The sequence below is a fragment of the Trichoplusia ni genome, chromosome 3 (genome assembly GCF_003590095.1).
Source record: "Trichoplusia ni isolate ovarian cell line Hi5 chromosome 3, tn1, whole genome shotgun sequence".
Taxonomy (NCBI): Eukaryota; Metazoa; Arthropoda; class Insecta; order Lepidoptera; family Noctuidae; genus Trichoplusia; species Trichoplusia ni.
Window position 1 is genome coordinate 16,099,835 of NC_039480.1, and position 17,361 is coordinate 16,117,195.

Sequence of the window (17,361 nt, forward strand, 5' to 3'; positions counted from 1 at the left end):
AAGAAGAAAGTAGAGTTTTAGGTCGATTTCGAAATTAGGAAATGGCGCCACCATCTTGTAAAGTCGATAGCGACTGCGATACTGATTGCTAAGCTACTCGATAGATTAAAAAAAATCATTGAAAACAGTTTATTTTTTAGTCTTAAAATAATAATGGACAAATGGCTAATAAGACTTATGTTTATTTTTTTGCGTCAATTGATTAGAAAAATGATGACGACAAACGAACGACTCAACAGGGCCGTAGAATCGCACAATATTATAAACGTGAAAGTTTTTACTCATTTCCGCACAAACCACTGAAATGATCGAGACGAAACTTGGTACAAAGATAGTTTATCACCAGGATTAATATAAAGGATAATTTTTATGCGCCCGCGGGCAACATGCTATTAGCAAGAAATAAGCAAACATAAACAGAGAAACTACCAAAATGCCGTTGTTTTGATGATACATTTTGACGTTAATATGCACCGGTATTTTGTTGAGTAAATTACTGATTATATATTCTTGCTTTAGGTATTGTACCACCTACCATTGACTATAAGAAGTTACCCATTAAACACTGCAGGGGCACAGCCAGTTAAAGATATTTCACTTGGGGACATACACTCGACTCTCTTTGCCTTACGCCTTACGGCAACTCACTGAGGGTCATAACTCATACCTACCATAACTTACGACTTATGATTAATTGTTTTTTCAAATTCCTACCTTAAATCTGTTAAAATCATAGCCACCCGAACAAAGACGCGGCCAACAGCTAGTTCTATTATAGCACCCAGTCGGTATTTGAACTTAGGTAATAGAAAAAATCTTCGTAAATGGTTTCTTTAAGACGTTATAAAATTCCGTTAACTCAATAATTAATAAAATACTTAAGATACTTTGCCGTTGCTTCTTACACAGCAGGCTTTATTTTCCATGCCCAGCTACAGTCGCGCAAAGGAAGCGTGGCTCTGGCTTAGGCAGTTGAAGAGCCCTGTATTACTAATCGGTGAGAGTCAGAAATATCCCCACGTCGTGCCTGCGGCGTGGTTAATGGTTTTCGAGTTTTACCGCGGAGAAATAAACCAGCCATCCACCAAATGCGGGTTCAGGTTTAGTCCGTCCGTCTGAAACTACTTGCTACTTCCCCCGGGAAAATGGGTGTTCAAGAGGATTCCCCTGCCGAACCAATCAAAATAGGGTCTATTTTGCTTAATAGTTTGCTTGGTCGAAACTTTAAATTGTAGAATCCAATCCGATATACGTCAATCTGTGACTGACTCATTCAATTCCTATCTTATCATCCTAAATACAAAATAGATATGTATCACCATGAATCATCATTAGATACTTTATTTAGTTACAATCAATATTAAATACGTATTTAAATGAATTTGGTTTACGTAACATCATTGATTTTAATTTTACCTTGGGTGACCAGCCCTACAGCTAAAATTAATATTATTGCGGTTTTGTAAGAGTGACGCCGTCCATTGTGCGTAGCGGTGTTTTACTTCCTGAAATATGGCACCGCAAAAGCAAAAAAAAAATATTTTTCTACTATTGACGTGTGGAACCCAAAAACTAGATCAGATCCGATATAAAGAGCTATCATTTTCTTGTCTTTTCTCTGACCTATACCACCAATACCAATCTCGATTTTATATGGAGTTTCTTGCCGGTTCTTCTGCATAAGAATGACACTTTGGAACCGAGCAACTAGAGTCATCATTTTAACGTTTTGAAAGTGCCTGGAAAATGGTTATTATAAAAACTTTTGATTTTGATTTAATCCGGTAAAATCACTATCGCACACAATCAGTCGAAGTCTTGACTTCCCCTTAACGAATATAGGTAACGGCACGAAAAGGACGCTAAGATGACTGGTCTTATTAAAGTTCATGCGAAAACCAACTTGTCAGGATGCAACGTTTAGACTGGACTGTGTATCTCAATCATAATATTACAACGATGTCATCGGAAAAACAAAGATATAACAATAATCAATCTTTATTTTCAGACTAGAAGTCCATTACTTAACTACCACGTTTACAATTGCCTACTCAATATATTTGAATGACGATCTGTATGTTGTCATCTAGAGCCAAATGATGTCACTGTCCAACATACGATATGAGATTTGCTAGCTGTTAACGTTGATACCCTGTCCAGTCCATTCCAAAGTCTTTAAGATCGCCTCTAATGCGTCTTGTAAACAGTTTTGGGGGTATAAATCTAAAGATATCTGCAGTTGGATCCAGTTCGTCTTTTAGCAATAGGTCTGGATAGTCATCGATGAAGACTAATCAAGGCAGGTCAACATCTCCACGTAGCGATCATCTATTGCTGTAGATCATCCAAAACTACCTAGGTTACGACGAAAGCGAAGGCTTTCTCGTACACCATAAACGCCATACACAACGGCTGATAATGCTCTTCTTTCGATCTTCTCTATTATCTGCCGAACCGTATGTGTATGGTCTACGATGCTGGAGCTTGTGATAGTTCGTGACGACGCTCGATAGCATCTTGTAAACATAACTCAGAAGTGAAGTGGTTCTGTAGTTCTTAAAATATGATCATTTGTTAATGTAACAATATCTTCAAAGTTCTTTTCTTGGAAAAAGGGACCAGGTCATATCGTAACGAGTTGTATTTTTGTAAACGTAGTTTACGCATTCGAGGAAACGATTAAACGAAACGATAAGGTGCATTTAAACAACTTCAAAATAATATTTTTGCGAGGTACTGTCTAACTATCAAAGTGACAGATTGTAGACTTCCTAAGACCCGTTACATACCTGCGAAAAACGTCGCCTTTATCGCTCGCGTTACGCAAAGCAAGACTGACAAGTAAGTACCTACATAAGAAAACCATTAAACCTCCTATTACATTCGACTCAGTGACGTCAGACGTTCGACACCCGTCCGCGATGTACTGAGTCCAACACAAGGGTTGTTGGGGAGTGTCCGGCGAAGGTTACAAATACGAGAGCTATTAACTGCATTTAGTATAGAGATTACTACGGGCAATCAGCATATAGATTCAGTACATTCGTTAAATGCACTCTTGCCTAAATATACGGTTTATTTGCGGAATTTTGGGGACTCGTTCCCATCCGGTTTGGTGATTCGAACATTAATCAGATCGGATCATTTATTGACGAAAGATAATCGAAGTTGCAACAATGAAAGTTTTTTTAAACTACTTCCGCATAGTAATTTAATCATTGCGTCGCGAGGGTTTTTACAAACATTGAAGTCACATGCACAAAGACAGACTCTTGACAAACATTTTTAGATCAAATGCTTATGCTACACAGGGATCGAACCCGTAAAGCGTCACGCTCAGTGGCATCGGCGTGATGACGTGCTCTCGAGAACTACCCTCGATTTGCACTTAAACGGTTCAGTAAAGACGATCAATGTAGGTACACGTGTCGCTGATGTACTGAAGCCGAATAAGTGCGCTAGGACGCCAACAAAGACCCGTGTTAAACGCGTGCTTGGCGTAGGTATCATATTTAAACCGATAAGGAACCGCAAACGAAAACGTGCGTAATGGCAATCTATCCATCATTTATCAAACCCTAATGAGTTTGACGTCAAAATAATTAATACATTTAAAAAATCTATATCACTCTATTCAAATTTTATCAAAATCAGTCCAGCCTTTTTTATATATGTAAATTGCATTGTCGTAGGGTTTTGAAGCTAGCCTGAAAATATCAACCTGCTAGCTTATCGGAAAATACCTCAAAATTGGGTTAAAAAAAATCCAACCTAAGCAAAAAACAAAAAAACATGAAAGTGAAATTTACTAAAAATCATAATAGTTTCAAGGAGTATAGTACACACTTACCTGCTTATAGAACTTGTTGGTACTGGTAAAGTATTGTTTGACAATGACTCAGCTCTTATTCCACAGCAATAAAGTTGAATTTGAATTATCAGGTAATGTTACTAAGGCAAGACTTTGAAACAACTGCAGCACTGTAAAACTGGGTACCTCACCCTCTACTAACCCATCCCCCTCCCCTCCCCATTACTATTATAATAAAACAAATGCTAAAATGATGTTAACTATTTTTATTACATCAGGCAAACATTAATTACATTACATTTATAACTACTAAGGAATATATTAAGTTCATTGCCACCTGTAATGAGCATATGCCCTGTTTGCTTCACACTGTCTGTGCAGATCCTGTTTTCTCTTGACAACCTTCCCTGTATTGTTAGCTGCATCTAATAATTCCCATGCAAATTGTTCTGGAAAGTGGACTGTCCTTTCTTTTTCGTTTGTTGCCTCTAACAACCACTTTATGGCCAGAAATAGTGATCTTTTCTCAGTGATTGGGCCAGGGACCTGTGAAATTTAAAAAGGTTTTATTAGGTTTAGAACTTTTTCAGTTGGTAATACTGTTTAATAAACAGCTATATCAAAAAAGGTTTTAGGTTTTGTAAAAACTCATAAAAAAAAAATACCCAAAGCAAATTTAGCTAAATGACTATTTACCTGATAAGTGATACCTCCTCTTTTGATCGGTTGCAGTTGCAGCAAGGGTTTGGCATTCTCAACAGCTTTGTGTAGTATTTTCTTGGGATCAAGTTCTATTTTAGCCTTTGCTTCAGGTGTAGATGCTAAGTGGTAGCGCTCAATCTGTGATCTCTTTATATTTTCAAAAGCTTTCTCTACAAGGTTGCGAGCCATCTGTTTTTTACCCATTTCCATGACATGGTTGATTACTTTGCTGAAATTGAAATACATATTTACTAATTATTTCGATTCCTTGTGGATGTATTTTTGTATACCTATCTATTATGTTTTTAAATATCTGTATTCGATTCAAATGAAATAATGAGAATGATGTACACTGAAAAAAATATTTTGGATGGAAAAGCTATTAATTCCTCTTACGTCACTAAGGGGTCATGGTATGCAGAACTTGTTTGATAAACAGCTGGGGGCCTAACAGGTAAAGCGGCTATCTTCGGTAGCTCTGCGCTTTCAATAAGCTGTGCTTGGTCTTCCTTTCTAAAAATAGGATTTTGGAAGAAGTCGGGGAAACTTGTGGGTCTTGCATATTCCCGGTATTGCTGTACGGTTAATAGTCTGTAAAAAATATGTATAATTATAATTGATATACAGGCATACACTATTGAAAAGCATTAGAAAACCATTTGATTTCTTGTATCACGAAAACAATATTTTGAATAGACAACGTACCTTGGTACAATATATGACAAAGAGTTTCTTGGTATACACTTATTGATGTTCCTAATATTATTAGCCATTTTCAGCTATACAATAAATTAACGTATTTATCAAAATAAGTTCAGGTTTCCCAAAATCAACATAACCTCACTTATTTGACAGATGTCATTTACCTTTTTTTAATCGGTAACATTGGACCATAAACAAGCCTATATACTTTTCATGAACAGTAACTATGATTATCAAATCTTATAAACAAAAATATTATCTTATAAATAAAGAGTTGGGACGAGATATGGGAAAAGGCAAATGCATACACATTATGTAGTTAAATCCTGATTTGCCTGCCGTTAGATGGCATAATTTTTGTCTACTGTACTCAATACTCAATTATTTATTGCGTTCCATAATGTACATTAAGGTCTTAAAATCTAATAATACAGAACCAATAAATTGGTAGTACTATTCTAGAAATCATAAAATTGAAAATAAACAAATATTAAGGTACTTCTTCCTCTATTTTTGAATATTTATTTAATTACAAAAAAAACAACTATCACACCACTTATGATTAACATTTGGAATTATCACAAACCAGGCTGATAATACGAAAAATTAATAATTTGAACAGTATTAAAATAAATCTATATAATAACAAAATAAACATTAGAATATAATAATATCTAATTAAATATAGGGGAAGTAATATAAAAACTATTATATTTAAAAAGTATATTAAACACAAATACTCTGAAATTTTACAAAAGGTAAAATTTTATTAAATATATTTCTAATAAAAATTGTAAAACTATTGTACATCTCGTTTGTGTTTCTTTGAAGGTTTAGTAGGAGTCTCCATTTGTTTTTGCTCAGACTCTGATAATAGTTTATTTTGCCTCTTTGCTTTGTTCTTGTCTGACACACTCATTTCACTGTCTACATTTTTTGTTTTTGCAGATCCTGATTTACCATTGTGCATTGGAACATGATTGTCTGTACTTAAGTTTTTGAGCTGATGTTTGCTAGAGTTGAGTGGTTTTGTACTATTTTTTGATGTGGACTGAGGAAGACAGTCTCCAATTTGTTTCTGGCTGTATGGTTTGGTTTTATCAAAGTCCACATACGTCACATTCATAGGGTGTGCTTGTTTTGAATCTATTTCCTCATCATCATCTGCGTCAGTTGCTAATTTAATACTCCTAAAAATAAAGGTTTTGGTTTATTACTTTTGGAACAGCAAATATGAATAAGAGATAACTAGCAGGCAACTTTTTCTTTGCCAACAACAAAAAGGTTCCTTTAAATATTTTTTAATGACTAGATAAAACCTATTGCTCTTTTTATAAGTCAATAAATTTCTTCTAACACAAATGAAAATAGAACTTTTGATTCAATTAAATATTAATTGTGTTACTTCCATGTAAAGTAATTTTACAAAAAGTTGACTATGATGCTATACCTCTCATCCAATTCCCCTCTTATATAAGGCAGGGCACCATAAAGGTCTAAAACAACTATTCTAAACACCACCTCCTGGCCTTCCTGAACATTAGACCCCACCCACATATTCCCAGGCTCCTCTGTTGGTCTTGGAATCACCACATTGAACACCCTGAAACAAGAGTTGATAAATGTTAAATTTAATTAATTAAAAAAAACAGTACTTGTGACATTACCATTTTTATGTTTACTCTAAAAATGTTGGTTTTTGTTCAAATAAAATAAAATAAATTTCATAACAAGACAATTCAATATGATAACAATATCTGATTATTGCACCACAATTGAAACTGTGAATCAACAACACAGTGTTTACAAATATCCATATAACACCGCTCTTGGATACTTCATTTTTACATAACTGTATGAAATCTATGGAATAAATGCATGCAGAATTAATGTGAATAATGTGAACACATTACCTGTGAACCAGAATGCCTAAATGGGTCATGGTTTTTTTATTAACTATCCCCGTTAAGGTGGCTCCAACGTAAGGGCGAAATATGAAATAGTCAGCTCTAACTTGGAAATGAATATCCGCATTATCATTTCTGATTGCACCAACATTCTGTAGAATGCTGGGGTTTTTGTAACTTAACAGAATTCCATTAAACCTGCAATTTAATAAAAAAAATGTTGAAATCTTACTAATATATGTGTAAATGTTTTAAATTATGAGTTAGAAATAAGGTCCTTTAAGCCTTGTTTACGAAAACGTAAATTAATACTATGTTTATAGTTACAAAAAGCTTACTTCAACTGAAAATTCACTGTAACCTAATAACCCTAAACGGTAAAAATGCAGATAAATGCTACTTACTCTTTGTCAAATTTTCCAATTTTGTAATCTAACAAATTCTTTATAGATTCCTTGAGATTTCCTAAACACCAGGGTTGTAAAGCTAAGTTTTGAGTCACTTTCTTTTCGATAATACATGAATTTTTATCAGTAGCTAGTTTTTTTAATTCTTTGATATCAAATTTTATTATTGTTGACATTTTACCACCTCATGTATAAATTTTATTTCAATTCAATACGATTTTACCAAAGTAAATAAAATATTGTAAGAAGTTATTGTGACATCTCAGATAAATCCAAATTATTTTTTGTTTTTCAGTATCCAAAACAACTCGGTCAACCATAGACTATACAATTATCTATGTACCAGTGACAGCTTGAGCATTTCATACTTTTTTTAACATAATGGTTTTGATACATGCCAAATAGGACACATTTGGTTTGAAAAAAACTGGTCTATATCCTAACTATTTTTTGTGATTTATTGCTTTTATATTCCCTTATATTCATTAAAATAAGACAATGATGACTTTACCCACATATTATACAATTGCATCGTGTAAACAAGCTTTATTCTCTTTGATCATTGCAACAAGGCAGCTGTCAAACGTATGCCATCGTATCGGGATCTTGTTGTCGATTGATACGATGCTTAGATTCGACAATATATTTACATTGCGTATTATGAAAACGTGACCAATTTCGTGTTATAAAGTTCAAATGGAGAATTTGGAAGCTGTAATTTGCACCAAAGAATACTGAAGACATTTTAACACACACTTTTGTACATGATAAAAATGTCGAAGAATGGCGAAGTGTCATCAAACCAAGGTAATAGTGGACAAATAAATACGTTGTAATGCTTTCATTCTTGTGAAAATTCTGTAACAATTAATACATTATAATTAATAATTGACACAGGGCCAAGTAGACCGACTATGCCGAAACCTGAATTGAATTTATTTGGTTTGGAGAAGCGCAAAGGTTTGAACCTACAAATAGCAGGAGGTCCATCGGCTGATGGTGCAGCTTTTATGCCATTTCCCGCGAACCCACCACCAGTACAAAGACCCCGAGTCCCTTCACGTACTATCAGAGATGTGCTGCCTGAAAATGCCAGGTATTTTACTGATGTCAAAATAGTATTGATTTTGTATGCTGTGTTTAAGTCAAATATTTTTTTTCAACTAGTAGAATCATTTTGTGATAAGTTATATTGTGTTATTAGTTTACAGGCATTGATTCATTTATTATGGGTTTTCAGAGACAGATGTAGGATATATCCGTCCATGCAATCATCAGGTAAACTGCAGTTGTCTGCTACAGAAGTGTATGACTTCACAGCTGATGACCTGCAGGATCTTGGTGAAATTGGAAGAGGAGCATTTGGAGCTGTCAATAAAATGGTCCACAGAAAGTAAGATTGCATAATGTTTGATTGAATTCTCGAACTCATATTTGTATTATTTATTGTTTTTTTTTGCTTTTAAATAAAGACCACAGTGTGTATTTGTGTAATGCTGAAAACAATACAGTTTTTAAAAATCTAAACCCTATATTTTGCAGATCTAACCGTGTGATGGCTGTGAAACGTATCCGCTCCACTGTAGATGAAAAAGAGCAGAAGCAACTGTTAATGGATCTTGAAGTTGTCATGAAGAGTAATGAATGTGTTTATATTGTGCAGTTTTATGGAGCACTCTTTAAAGAGGTATGTTTTTGACTCAAATATTATTCAGTTAGAATAGAATAGAATATATTAGTTAGCTACATTACAAGCTGTAATGTTTTCTCCAAATCCCCTTGGGTTAGAATTCCTCATCATTACAAGAAAACCTATCCTCTTTTACATAGTTTAATTTAATTTTGATAATTGATTTAGGAATTAACATAGCATGAAGGACAACCATTTTATGTACTACACAAGTGCTGCTTATTTCTTACATGAATCGCTTTGAAGTATTATAATATATTATAATTGGTATCATAGACTATCTTTTATAAATTACAAAGAAAATGTATTAATTACTTGGTAAGTCCATGCCCAGTTGAATAAAATACTCATTGGAAAATTACTTAATAACTCTGAAAACTTTTCCATGCAAGGATAATCCATCACTTCTTATGATATACATCTGTTTAGATAGATAATATGATATCCAAACTGTTGAGTCATGATGCCATTTTAAATGTTATCAAACCTCAATTTCGCTATATGCTATGTAGAATAAGTTTCCTATAATGTAAACTAATATGGATAAGGATAATTATGAATCATCATCCACAGCCTTTGTCAGTCCTCCCGACTCCTCCCACTACTGGGCATAGGCTCCCCTTTCTTGTGCCAATTTCTACGGTCCTGTGCTAGCCTCAATGAATTACATGCAGTATAGAAAAAAATAAGATAATATAATGTATTTAAGTGATACACTCAACACTTATTATTATAATATTTTAAATCCTAGTAAAATAATAATTGCAATGAATATTTTCTATGTTCCAGGGTGATTGTTGGATTTGTATGGAGTTAATGGATACTTCGTTAGACAAATTTTACAAGTTTATATGTGAAAGGATGCAGACTCGAATACCTGAAAACATATTAGCTAAAATAACACTTGCAACAGTTAAAGCTTTAAATTATTTAAAAGAAAAACTAAAAATTATTCACAGGTAAATATTTCTTTGCAATTATCACTTATAGTTTTATTGTATTATTAAACTAAAATGATGGTGAGCCCTTTTACAATAAATCAGCCATTATGAAGTTATACACTTGATTTTTCAGAGATGTAAAACCATCAAACATTTTATTGGATAGAAGAGGTAACATAAAACTATGTGACTTTGGTATATCTGGAAAGCTAGTGGATTCAATAGCGCGCACACGGGACGCTGGATGTAGACCATATATGGCAGTAAGTATACAAATGTCGAAAACTTTTTATTTTTTTTGGTTATTTGCAACTTTTTCTCCTATTTTGTAGAGTACAAAAATTGCATGTTAATTAATGTTTTGTTACCAGCCAGAGCGCATAGATCCTGGTAGAGCCCGCGGCTACGACGTGCGGTCAGATGTGTGGTCGCTGGGCATCACGCTCATGGAGGTCGCCACGGGCGCGTTCCCCTACCCGCGCTGGGGGTCCGTGTTCGAACAGCTGCAACAAGTCGTGCAAGGCGACCCGCCGCGGCTAACTAACAATAATAACATATTCTCCAATAATTTTGTTAATTTTGTCAATACTTGGTAAGTATATTTATTAAAATGTTGAATTTAAATTTCTAAATTTAGAATTCTAAACTTTACTATTTCATTACAGCCTCATAAAAGAAGAAAATCAGCGTCCTAAGTATAACAGATTATTGGAGCATCCATTTATCAAAGGCATTGACCAGAGCCGGGCTGATGTAGCAGCATATGTTTGTGAAATCCTAGAAGCCATGGAGCGCAATGGGGTCAGTCCTTTCACCACAGACCAGCCCGCACAAGCATGGGTTGACTAAACATCAACTATGTTTGTGTGGAATATCGCTTAATGTTATCTTAATAACACACACATGCAATATTTTACCATAGAGTTTTTGTAAATTTAAATTATGCTCAAGAAATGTTTAATGTTGTTAGAATGATACCAAATTGAGACCATTAGTTTGAAGTATTGTAGTCGAGTATATAAATCTGCATGAGTTTGATTGCATGTTAGATACCTCGCGCCAATAACAGCGAATCTTTTGTCATAGCCGGACAGTGCGTCGTGTTGGCCTTGCTGCATTTAAACCCAAGTTTACATACTTAAATTACGTATGAGGTGAGACTTATTCCTGATGTGTTCCTGTAAGGCTGTTTTGTCCACAGAACTCATTTGTTTAAGAGTGAACAATTCAAATACTTTGTAAAAGGTCCTGTTGATGCGTTAGTCACAAAATGGATAAGCCTCAATGTGGTATCCTTCAAACATTGGCTTTCAAATTTTAGTGAACCTTGTAAACCATGTGAAATTCAGGACAGGTGACACTAAAGTATGAAAACATTTAAAAGCTATGTTGAATATCATGTTAGAAACAGAATTCTAACTAATATAATATGCACCAAACCAGTTACTGTGTAGTACATGTTAGGGCGACTAGGAAAATTGTTCATTGCCAGTGATTTGTCATGAATAAAATGTGATTGTGTTTTTTAGAAGTGTAAAATAATTATGATATGATAACTTTGCAAAATTTGTATATTACGTATTTATTATACACATCGTCATATGTGTAGAAAAGGAAAATATAGATTTTGCAGATTGTCCAAACTGTGTGTACTTCATAGGCTATGTTACCAATTAATTACCTGAACCTATACATATTGTGGCCCAGTTTTCTAGCCAAATCCATGTACAAAATTTGATAATTCAATAAGAGGCTAGTTTTAGACCATAACTGCTTCAATTGACTAAACAATTTTTGTTGAAAGACTATCTCAATGGGTGTATTACGAGCTGAAAAATGGGCGTAGGTCGCATTCTAGCCTCGTAATATAAATACTCACGCACGTAAAATCGCGTTTTCTACACATATGGCGTGTAATACATTTGTGAGTTCAAAAAAATATTATATATTGATACAAACACTCACTGCATTGGGATATCACGTAAGTGCAGCCAAACTATGTGCGTTTTCATGACATTTGTTTTGCAGTGATCATTCACACAAACGATTTTGTTAGCAAGCAATAAGTAACTGTAGGATTATTTATAGTGCCAGACATGATGTTGTTTTTGACACAAAACAAAGTGAGATGTTAATGGTGACAATAATTTCTCAAGTTAATCTTACTGATGATGTCATAGGAGTATTTCAGTTTGAATATTCAGATATTAGTGGAATCGCTACAAGATGCTGAATTCAAAAGTAATAATTAAGTAAAAGACCTGTATTAAATTAAGATTACACTCCTTTATCATTATTTATTTCGAAATATTCATTGATATAGTCATATTGCCACTAACACTACACTAACACATAGCTAGCTACTTAAGCATTTACTACACTATGTTTTTTTTTAATAATTTAACTAATTATTGTTGTTTTAAGTATCCAAGTGTACTTGCATTATGAATTGCTTGCAGCAAACTCCTTTTGGCTGGCTGACTGATATGTTTGGGTTAGGAAGATCCTTATGATATAGGTGATTTTATAAATTTGTATATACCAACTAAATAATTATTATGAATTTTATGATTGTATGTTATTGTTAACCACAGTTGGGTTCAACATCTAGGTTTGATTGTCTATTTGATAATAAGTTGTTGCTTTTCTGCTTAATTATTTATTAAGGAATAAAGAGCTTAAAAGAGTTGCTTCATAACTAAAGTCAAGCATGCCATTTTTTGTTATAATCAGTCATCTATGATAAGCGAAAATCAGTGACATAATGTTGTTTATTTCATTTTATCAAGGTATTAAGTCTACAATTTAGCATTGATTAATTATTAATGAACTATTTTATACACTCTCTTAGATACACAAGGATGAGAATTGTTTTTAATCTATAGAAGAAAAAATCACTTGCAATTGTTTGAACAGTGTATTTAATCTAAATTCACCTATTTATAAGATTTGGTTCTCAATACTACTGTATGTTTAAGAAGTAGATTGATAACATTATGACAAGTTTGTTTCTTTTGCACCTTCCTTATATCCTATAGCATATAAATCATTCTAAGACTTGTCCCATTTTACTAGGATTTATTACATTTCCAAACTTAACAAATAACTTATACTTTGTGCCATCAGTGAGCTTTGGTTGAAGGAACACAGCATCTGTTGCTTTTGGGGGCATCTCAAGTAATGGTATCCAATCTTCTGTGGCTATTATCTTGTCTTGTCTTTTCCCCCAAAAGTTCATTGAGGATATCTTGACTTTTTGATTATCTGAGCTTATATACAAATAGCCAATAGTGTTGCGAAAAGGGAGGGTAGTCACAGAAAGTACTGCTGAGCCAGTGATACCTGTAACAAGACAGTAGATAATAAATAAAATGAGGAAAAATCTTCATAGAAATATTTCAGGATATGTGCCACAGTGAGATAATATATTGTAGAAACTGATTTATAACATTTTATGATATAGCCATTAACTTGCTATATGCGTAAAAGCACATCAATAACATTAAGAACATAATAGTATATTTAATTATATACTATTGTTTGTATGTAACTCTTTCTCAAAGTTAGATTATTTGTTCCTAAGCTTCACAGAATGAGGAGTCCATATGCAATATTAAAGTAAGCATTTATTAAATTAAATTTTCTTCCTCTCAGGTGATTACAAAATATCTTTCTTACCTATATATGCAGCTGATAACAGAGCGCCTTGAGGTAAAACATTTAACGCCTCCATTAGACCACAACCAGGTAGAGCTAATGAAGTTCCTACAATCTGATATACTTTTAGCCTATTCAGCATTGAAATATATCGAATAAAAGGAAATTTAAATACAGTTTCAAATTTGTCAGAACTCTGTTCGGTTTTGATTTCATTTTGTGATACAGTTGAACTAAGGCTCCTATTTAAGAGTTTACAGTGCTTTAAGTTTGTTATTAACTTCAACATTTTGAGTAATTAGTCTATTTTATACATATGACAGAGTATTCAGACAAGTGAAGAAATGAAAACATAACCTCATGACAGTAATCAGATGTTTACTTTGACAAGAACTGTCAGTCTATACATTTAGTTTTTTCTGTCGACGAGGCCAGCTGTAGCTACTTGATCTGTTATCATATTGGCTGATTTGAGTATTTACAAATAATGGATACATTTAACACGAATGTATCACGCATAAATCTTAAATCCTTACTACACTGTTATGTCGTGTTAGCTCAGAATGAAACTTTCTATAGAGTTTATTTTTGTTGTTATCTTTTGCATTGGAGGATTAACAAGACAACTGTCACCTTCCTGTCAGTGGTTTTCAACAACACACACATGTCACATTAGTTTTAATAATATCATGCAAGTACAGGCATGGTTTTGTATACTTTCATGAATTAAGCAGTAATATTTGACTATCGCTTTTGGTACCCTTCGTGTTTTACAATACATTAAGGCTATCGTTATTTAAGATACCTTACGCAATAGTAAACCGTACGCGGTTGGGATCCACAAACCTAACCTATATGTGTATTGTGTTATAGTTTTCCAGCAATTACAATGACTAGCTTGTTAAAAGAAGTGTGAGTATGCATTAGTATTAATTTTATGTACCTATTTAATTGTCTTAAATCCCGAAACATTAACATTGTTTTTGAATAGACAGTTTAAAATGGATAAATAGTTGTTCGCTGGACCAATTTGTCAAACTTTCAATGGACCCAGGAAAACGGCTATTTCCAAACTACAACCTATTTTGACCTTTTTATGCTTACATTTCAGATATGAAAAAACAGCCGAATATACCGCATTTTACACTGGCGGTGACATACAGTGGACTACAGATGGCTCAAATCTCCTGTGTCACTGTGACGATGTAATAAAAGTAATTGACGTCAACTCATTAACAACTAGCCACAGCATTGGACAAGCAGACGAAAATGAGGAATCTGACCAAATATATACTTTTCAAATGTCACATGATAATAAAACTATAGTAACTGCGCACAAGAGTGGATTGATGAAGTTATGGGACCAAGAAACAGGGGCACAGCAAAAAGTTTGGAGATCAAGCCATAAAGGTCCAGTTGCAAGGTTGGCATTTGATAACTCTGATGAAAACATTGCTTCTGGAGGCTCTGACGGCAACATCAGGCTATGGGATCTTACACACCACACTTGCACAAGCAGTCTACGAGGAGCAATGGGTGTGTTCTCAGTACTGAAATATCACCCTGACTCATCTAAACAATTAATATTTGGAGCAGCTGATGACACAAAAATAAGATCATGGAATTCTAAAACTGGTAAAGAACATATAGTTTATTCAGGTCACTTCAGTAAGATAACTTCAATACTGTTCACACCTGATGGTGAGAATATGGTAAGTTCTGGAAGAGACAGAGTCTTAATATTATGGAACTTAAATGAAAGTAAGGCACTCAAAGTTGTGCCAGTATATGAAAGTATTGAATCCACTATTCTTTTACCTCCAACATTTAAAATACCAAACTTTAAAAAGAAGTTGGAGACTGATGGCATTTATGTTGCTTGCGCTGGTGAGAAGGGCATTGTCAAAGTATGGAATGTAGCAATGAGCAGACTCATGTTTGAACAAAGCAATAGCCTTGTATCTCCTGCATCTGAAGAAGGTGGCTTAGCAATCACACACTTAATCTTCAATGATTTGCGAAATGTTTTGTCAGTTGTCACAGCAGACCATAACATCATCATACATGATCTAGAAACATTTGACTGTGTGAAACAGTTAATTGGATTCACTGATGAAGTTCTAGATATCATATTTGTAGGCAAAGATGAGAAGCATTTAGTTGTTGCTACAAACAGTCAAGATTTGAAATATTATGAAATTGATAGCATGAACTGTCAAATTTTAAAAGGCCATACTGACATTGTACTAGCTCTAGCCAGCTTCCCAACAAAGCCCGAGATGTTTGTTTCTTCAGGCAAAGACAATTCAGTGAGAATTTGGTTACAAGATTCTGATAATGTTGTGTCATGTATTGGAGTTGGAACACGACACACAGCATCAGTAGGGTCAGTATTCACTTCCCAGACATCTAATGACTTTTTTGCCTCTGTAAGTCAAGACAGTTGCCTCAAAGTATGGAGTGTCCCCAAAGATCCCAGTGCATCTGATGGAAAGATAACAACGACATTTACTGAACTGGCGCATCAGATGGATATAAACTGCGTGTCTATTGCTCCAAATGACAAAATGATAGCTACAGGTTCCCAAGATAAAACTGCTAAAATTTGGTCAGAGGAGTTAGCATTGCTAGGAGTACTGAAAGGCCATAGGCGAGGAGTATGGTGTGTGAGATTCTCGCCTGTCGATCAGGTTGTGTTGACATCTTCAGCAGACAGTACGATAAAGTTATGGTCTATTGCTGATTTGAGCTGCCTAAAAACTTTTGAGGGTCATGAGAGTTCAGTTTTAAAAGTTGAATTTGTTAGCAGAGGTCAACAAATTCTATCGAGTGGGGCAGACGGTCTTCTTAAACTTTGGAATATCAAATCATCCGAAACTAAGATGTCCCTAGATAATCATGATGGTAAAGTCTGGTCACTAGCAATCAATAAGAGCGAATCTCAAGTTATCACAGGAGGTTCCGATTCTAAACTTGTAAAACTTCAAGATGTTACAGCAGAAAAAAGAATGCAAATGGCCAAAGAACGAGAAGAAATGATATTACAAGAACAAGAACTGATGAACTTATTACACGATAAACAGCTAATAAAGGCTTTGAAATTAGCGTTACGAATGGGAAGACCTGCTAATGTCTTGAAAATAGTTAACGAAGTACTGGCTGGTGGAAACGAAAAACTTTATGAAACACTCAAAGAAATTAATCATACACAGAAAGAGGCACTACTAAAGTTTGCCGCCGAATGGAACACCAACAACAAAAATTGCCATGCAGCTCAGCTCGTATTCAATATTCTAGCGCCAGAGATCATTTCTGGAAACCTGAGAGTTCCAGCATTGGCTAGCTTTATTGAAGGTGCGTTACCATACACAGAAAGACATTTTGAAAGACTAACGAACTTATTACAAGACCTCAACTTTATTTCGTATACTGTGAACTGTATGCAACCTCATGCTGTTAACAATGTTTAAAGAAAATAAATTCCATTTGCAAAACTGAATTAGTTTTTATTTCATCTTAAGTAACGTATTTGATAACCGTCTTT

General features: G+C 34.2%; 5 protein-coding genes across 5 annotated transcripts; 2 read left to right on the top strand and 3 right to left on the bottom strand.

Annotated features, from left to right (window-relative positions):
* Window positions 1-4,062: 4,062 nt before the first annotated feature.
* Window positions 4,063-5,378, bottom strand: LOC113492151 (28S ribosomal protein S7, mitochondrial). Its single transcript, XM_026869488.1, has 4 exons — window positions 5,219-5,378; window positions 4,910-5,104; window positions 4,508-4,742; window positions 4,063-4,357 (listed from the first exon to the last, which is right to left on the bottom strand). The coding sequence occupies exons 1-4, from the start codon at window positions 5,284-5,286 to the stop codon at window positions 4,139-4,141; spliced, it is 717 nt and encodes a 238-aa protein (XP_026725289.1). The 5' UTR covers window positions 5,287-5,378; the 3' UTR covers window positions 4,063-4,138.
* A 576-nt stretch (window positions 5,379-5,954) lies between these two features.
* On the bottom strand, window positions 5,955-7,856 carry LOC113492157 (DNA-directed RNA polymerase I subunit RPA43). Its single transcript, XM_026869496.1, has 4 exons — window positions 7,527-7,856; window positions 7,129-7,320; window positions 6,666-6,818; window positions 5,955-6,405 (listed from the first exon to the last, which is right to left on the bottom strand). Exons 1-4 carry the CDS (start codon window positions 7,703-7,705, stop codon window positions 6,015-6,017), a joined length of 915 nt encoding a protein of 304 aa, XP_026725297.1. The 5' UTR covers window positions 7,706-7,856; the 3' UTR covers window positions 5,955-6,014.
* A 246-nt stretch (window positions 7,857-8,102) lies between these two features.
* LOC113492155 (dual specificity mitogen-activated protein kinase kinase 4-like) lies at window positions 8,103-13,160 on the top strand. The gene is made up of 8 exons (XM_026869494.1): window positions 8,103-8,336; window positions 8,427-8,625; window positions 8,770-8,922; window positions 9,072-9,216; window positions 10,009-10,178; window positions 10,294-10,423; window positions 10,532-10,752; window positions 10,826-13,160. Exons 1-8 carry the CDS (start codon window positions 8,294-8,296, stop codon window positions 11,007-11,009), a joined length of 1,245 nt encoding a protein of 414 aa, XP_026725295.1. The 5' UTR covers window positions 8,103-8,293; the 3' UTR covers window positions 11,010-13,160.
* Window positions 13,064-14,200, bottom strand: LOC113492159 (transmembrane protein 186). Its single transcript, XM_026869501.1, has 2 exons — window positions 13,839-14,200; window positions 13,064-13,502 (listed from the first exon to the last, which is right to left on the bottom strand). Exons 1-2 carry the CDS (start codon window positions 14,104-14,106, stop codon window positions 13,207-13,209), a joined length of 564 nt encoding a protein of 187 aa, XP_026725302.1. The 5' UTR covers window positions 14,107-14,200; the 3' UTR covers window positions 13,064-13,206.
* Window positions 14,201-14,446: 246 nt separating this feature from the next.
* Window positions 14,447-17,316, top strand: LOC113492152 (transducin beta-like protein 3). The gene is made up of 2 exons (XM_026869489.1): window positions 14,447-14,729; window positions 14,929-17,316. Exons 1-2 carry the CDS (start codon window positions 14,707-14,709, stop codon window positions 17,285-17,287), a joined length of 2,382 nt encoding a protein of 793 aa, XP_026725290.1. The 5' UTR covers window positions 14,447-14,706; the 3' UTR covers window positions 17,288-17,316.
* Window positions 17,317-17,361: the final 45 nt, after the last annotated feature.

Coding starts and splice junctions, on each gene's coding strand:
- LOC113492151 (XM_026869488.1), bottom strand. CDS start 5,286: ATGGCTAATAATATTAGGAACATCAATAAGTGTATACCAAGAAACTCT. Junction 5,105..5,218: donor TTGTCATATATTGTACCAAG/GTACGTTGTCTA, acceptor TATTTTTTACAG/ACTATTAACCGTACAGCAAT. Junction 4,358..4,507: donor GAGGAGGTATCACTTATCAG/GTAAATAGTCAT, acceptor TAAATTTCACAG/GTCCCTGGCCCAATCACTGA.
- LOC113492157 (XM_026869496.1), bottom strand. CDS start 7,705: ATGTCAACAATAATAAAATTTGATATCAAAGAATTAAAAAAACTAGCT. Junction 6,819..7,128: donor TTAGGCATTCTGGTTCACAG/GTAATGTGTTCA, acceptor CTCTTGTTTCAG/GGTGTTCAATGTGGTGATTC. Junction 6,406..6,665: donor AGAGGGGAATTGGATGAGAG/GTATAGCATCAT, acceptor CTTTATTTTTAG/GAGTATTAAATTAGCAACTG.
- LOC113492155 (XM_026869494.1), top strand. CDS start 8,294: ATGATAAAAATGTCGAAGAATGGCGAAGTGTCATCAAACCAAG. Junction 8,626..8,769: donor GTGCTGCCTGAAAATGCCAG/GTATTTTACTGA, acceptor ATGGGTTTTCAG/AGACAGATGTAGGATATATC. Junction 8,923..9,071: donor AATAAAATGGTCCACAGAAA/GTAAGATTGCAT, acceptor TATATTTTGCAG/ATCTAACCGTGTGATGGCTG.
- LOC113492159 (XM_026869501.1), bottom strand. CDS start 14,106: ATGTTGAAGTTAATAACAAACTTAAAGCACTGTAAACTCTTAAATAGG. Junction 13,503..13,838: donor GTTATCAGCTGCATATATAG/GTAAGAAAGATA, acceptor GTCTTGTTACAG/GTATCACTGGCTCAGCAGTA.
- LOC113492152 (XM_026869489.1), top strand. CDS start 14,707: ATGACTAGCTTGTTAAAAGAAGT. Junction 14,730..14,928: donor ACTAGCTTGTTAAAAGAAGT/GTGAGTATGCAT, acceptor CTTACATTTCAG/ATATGAAAAAACAGCCGAAT.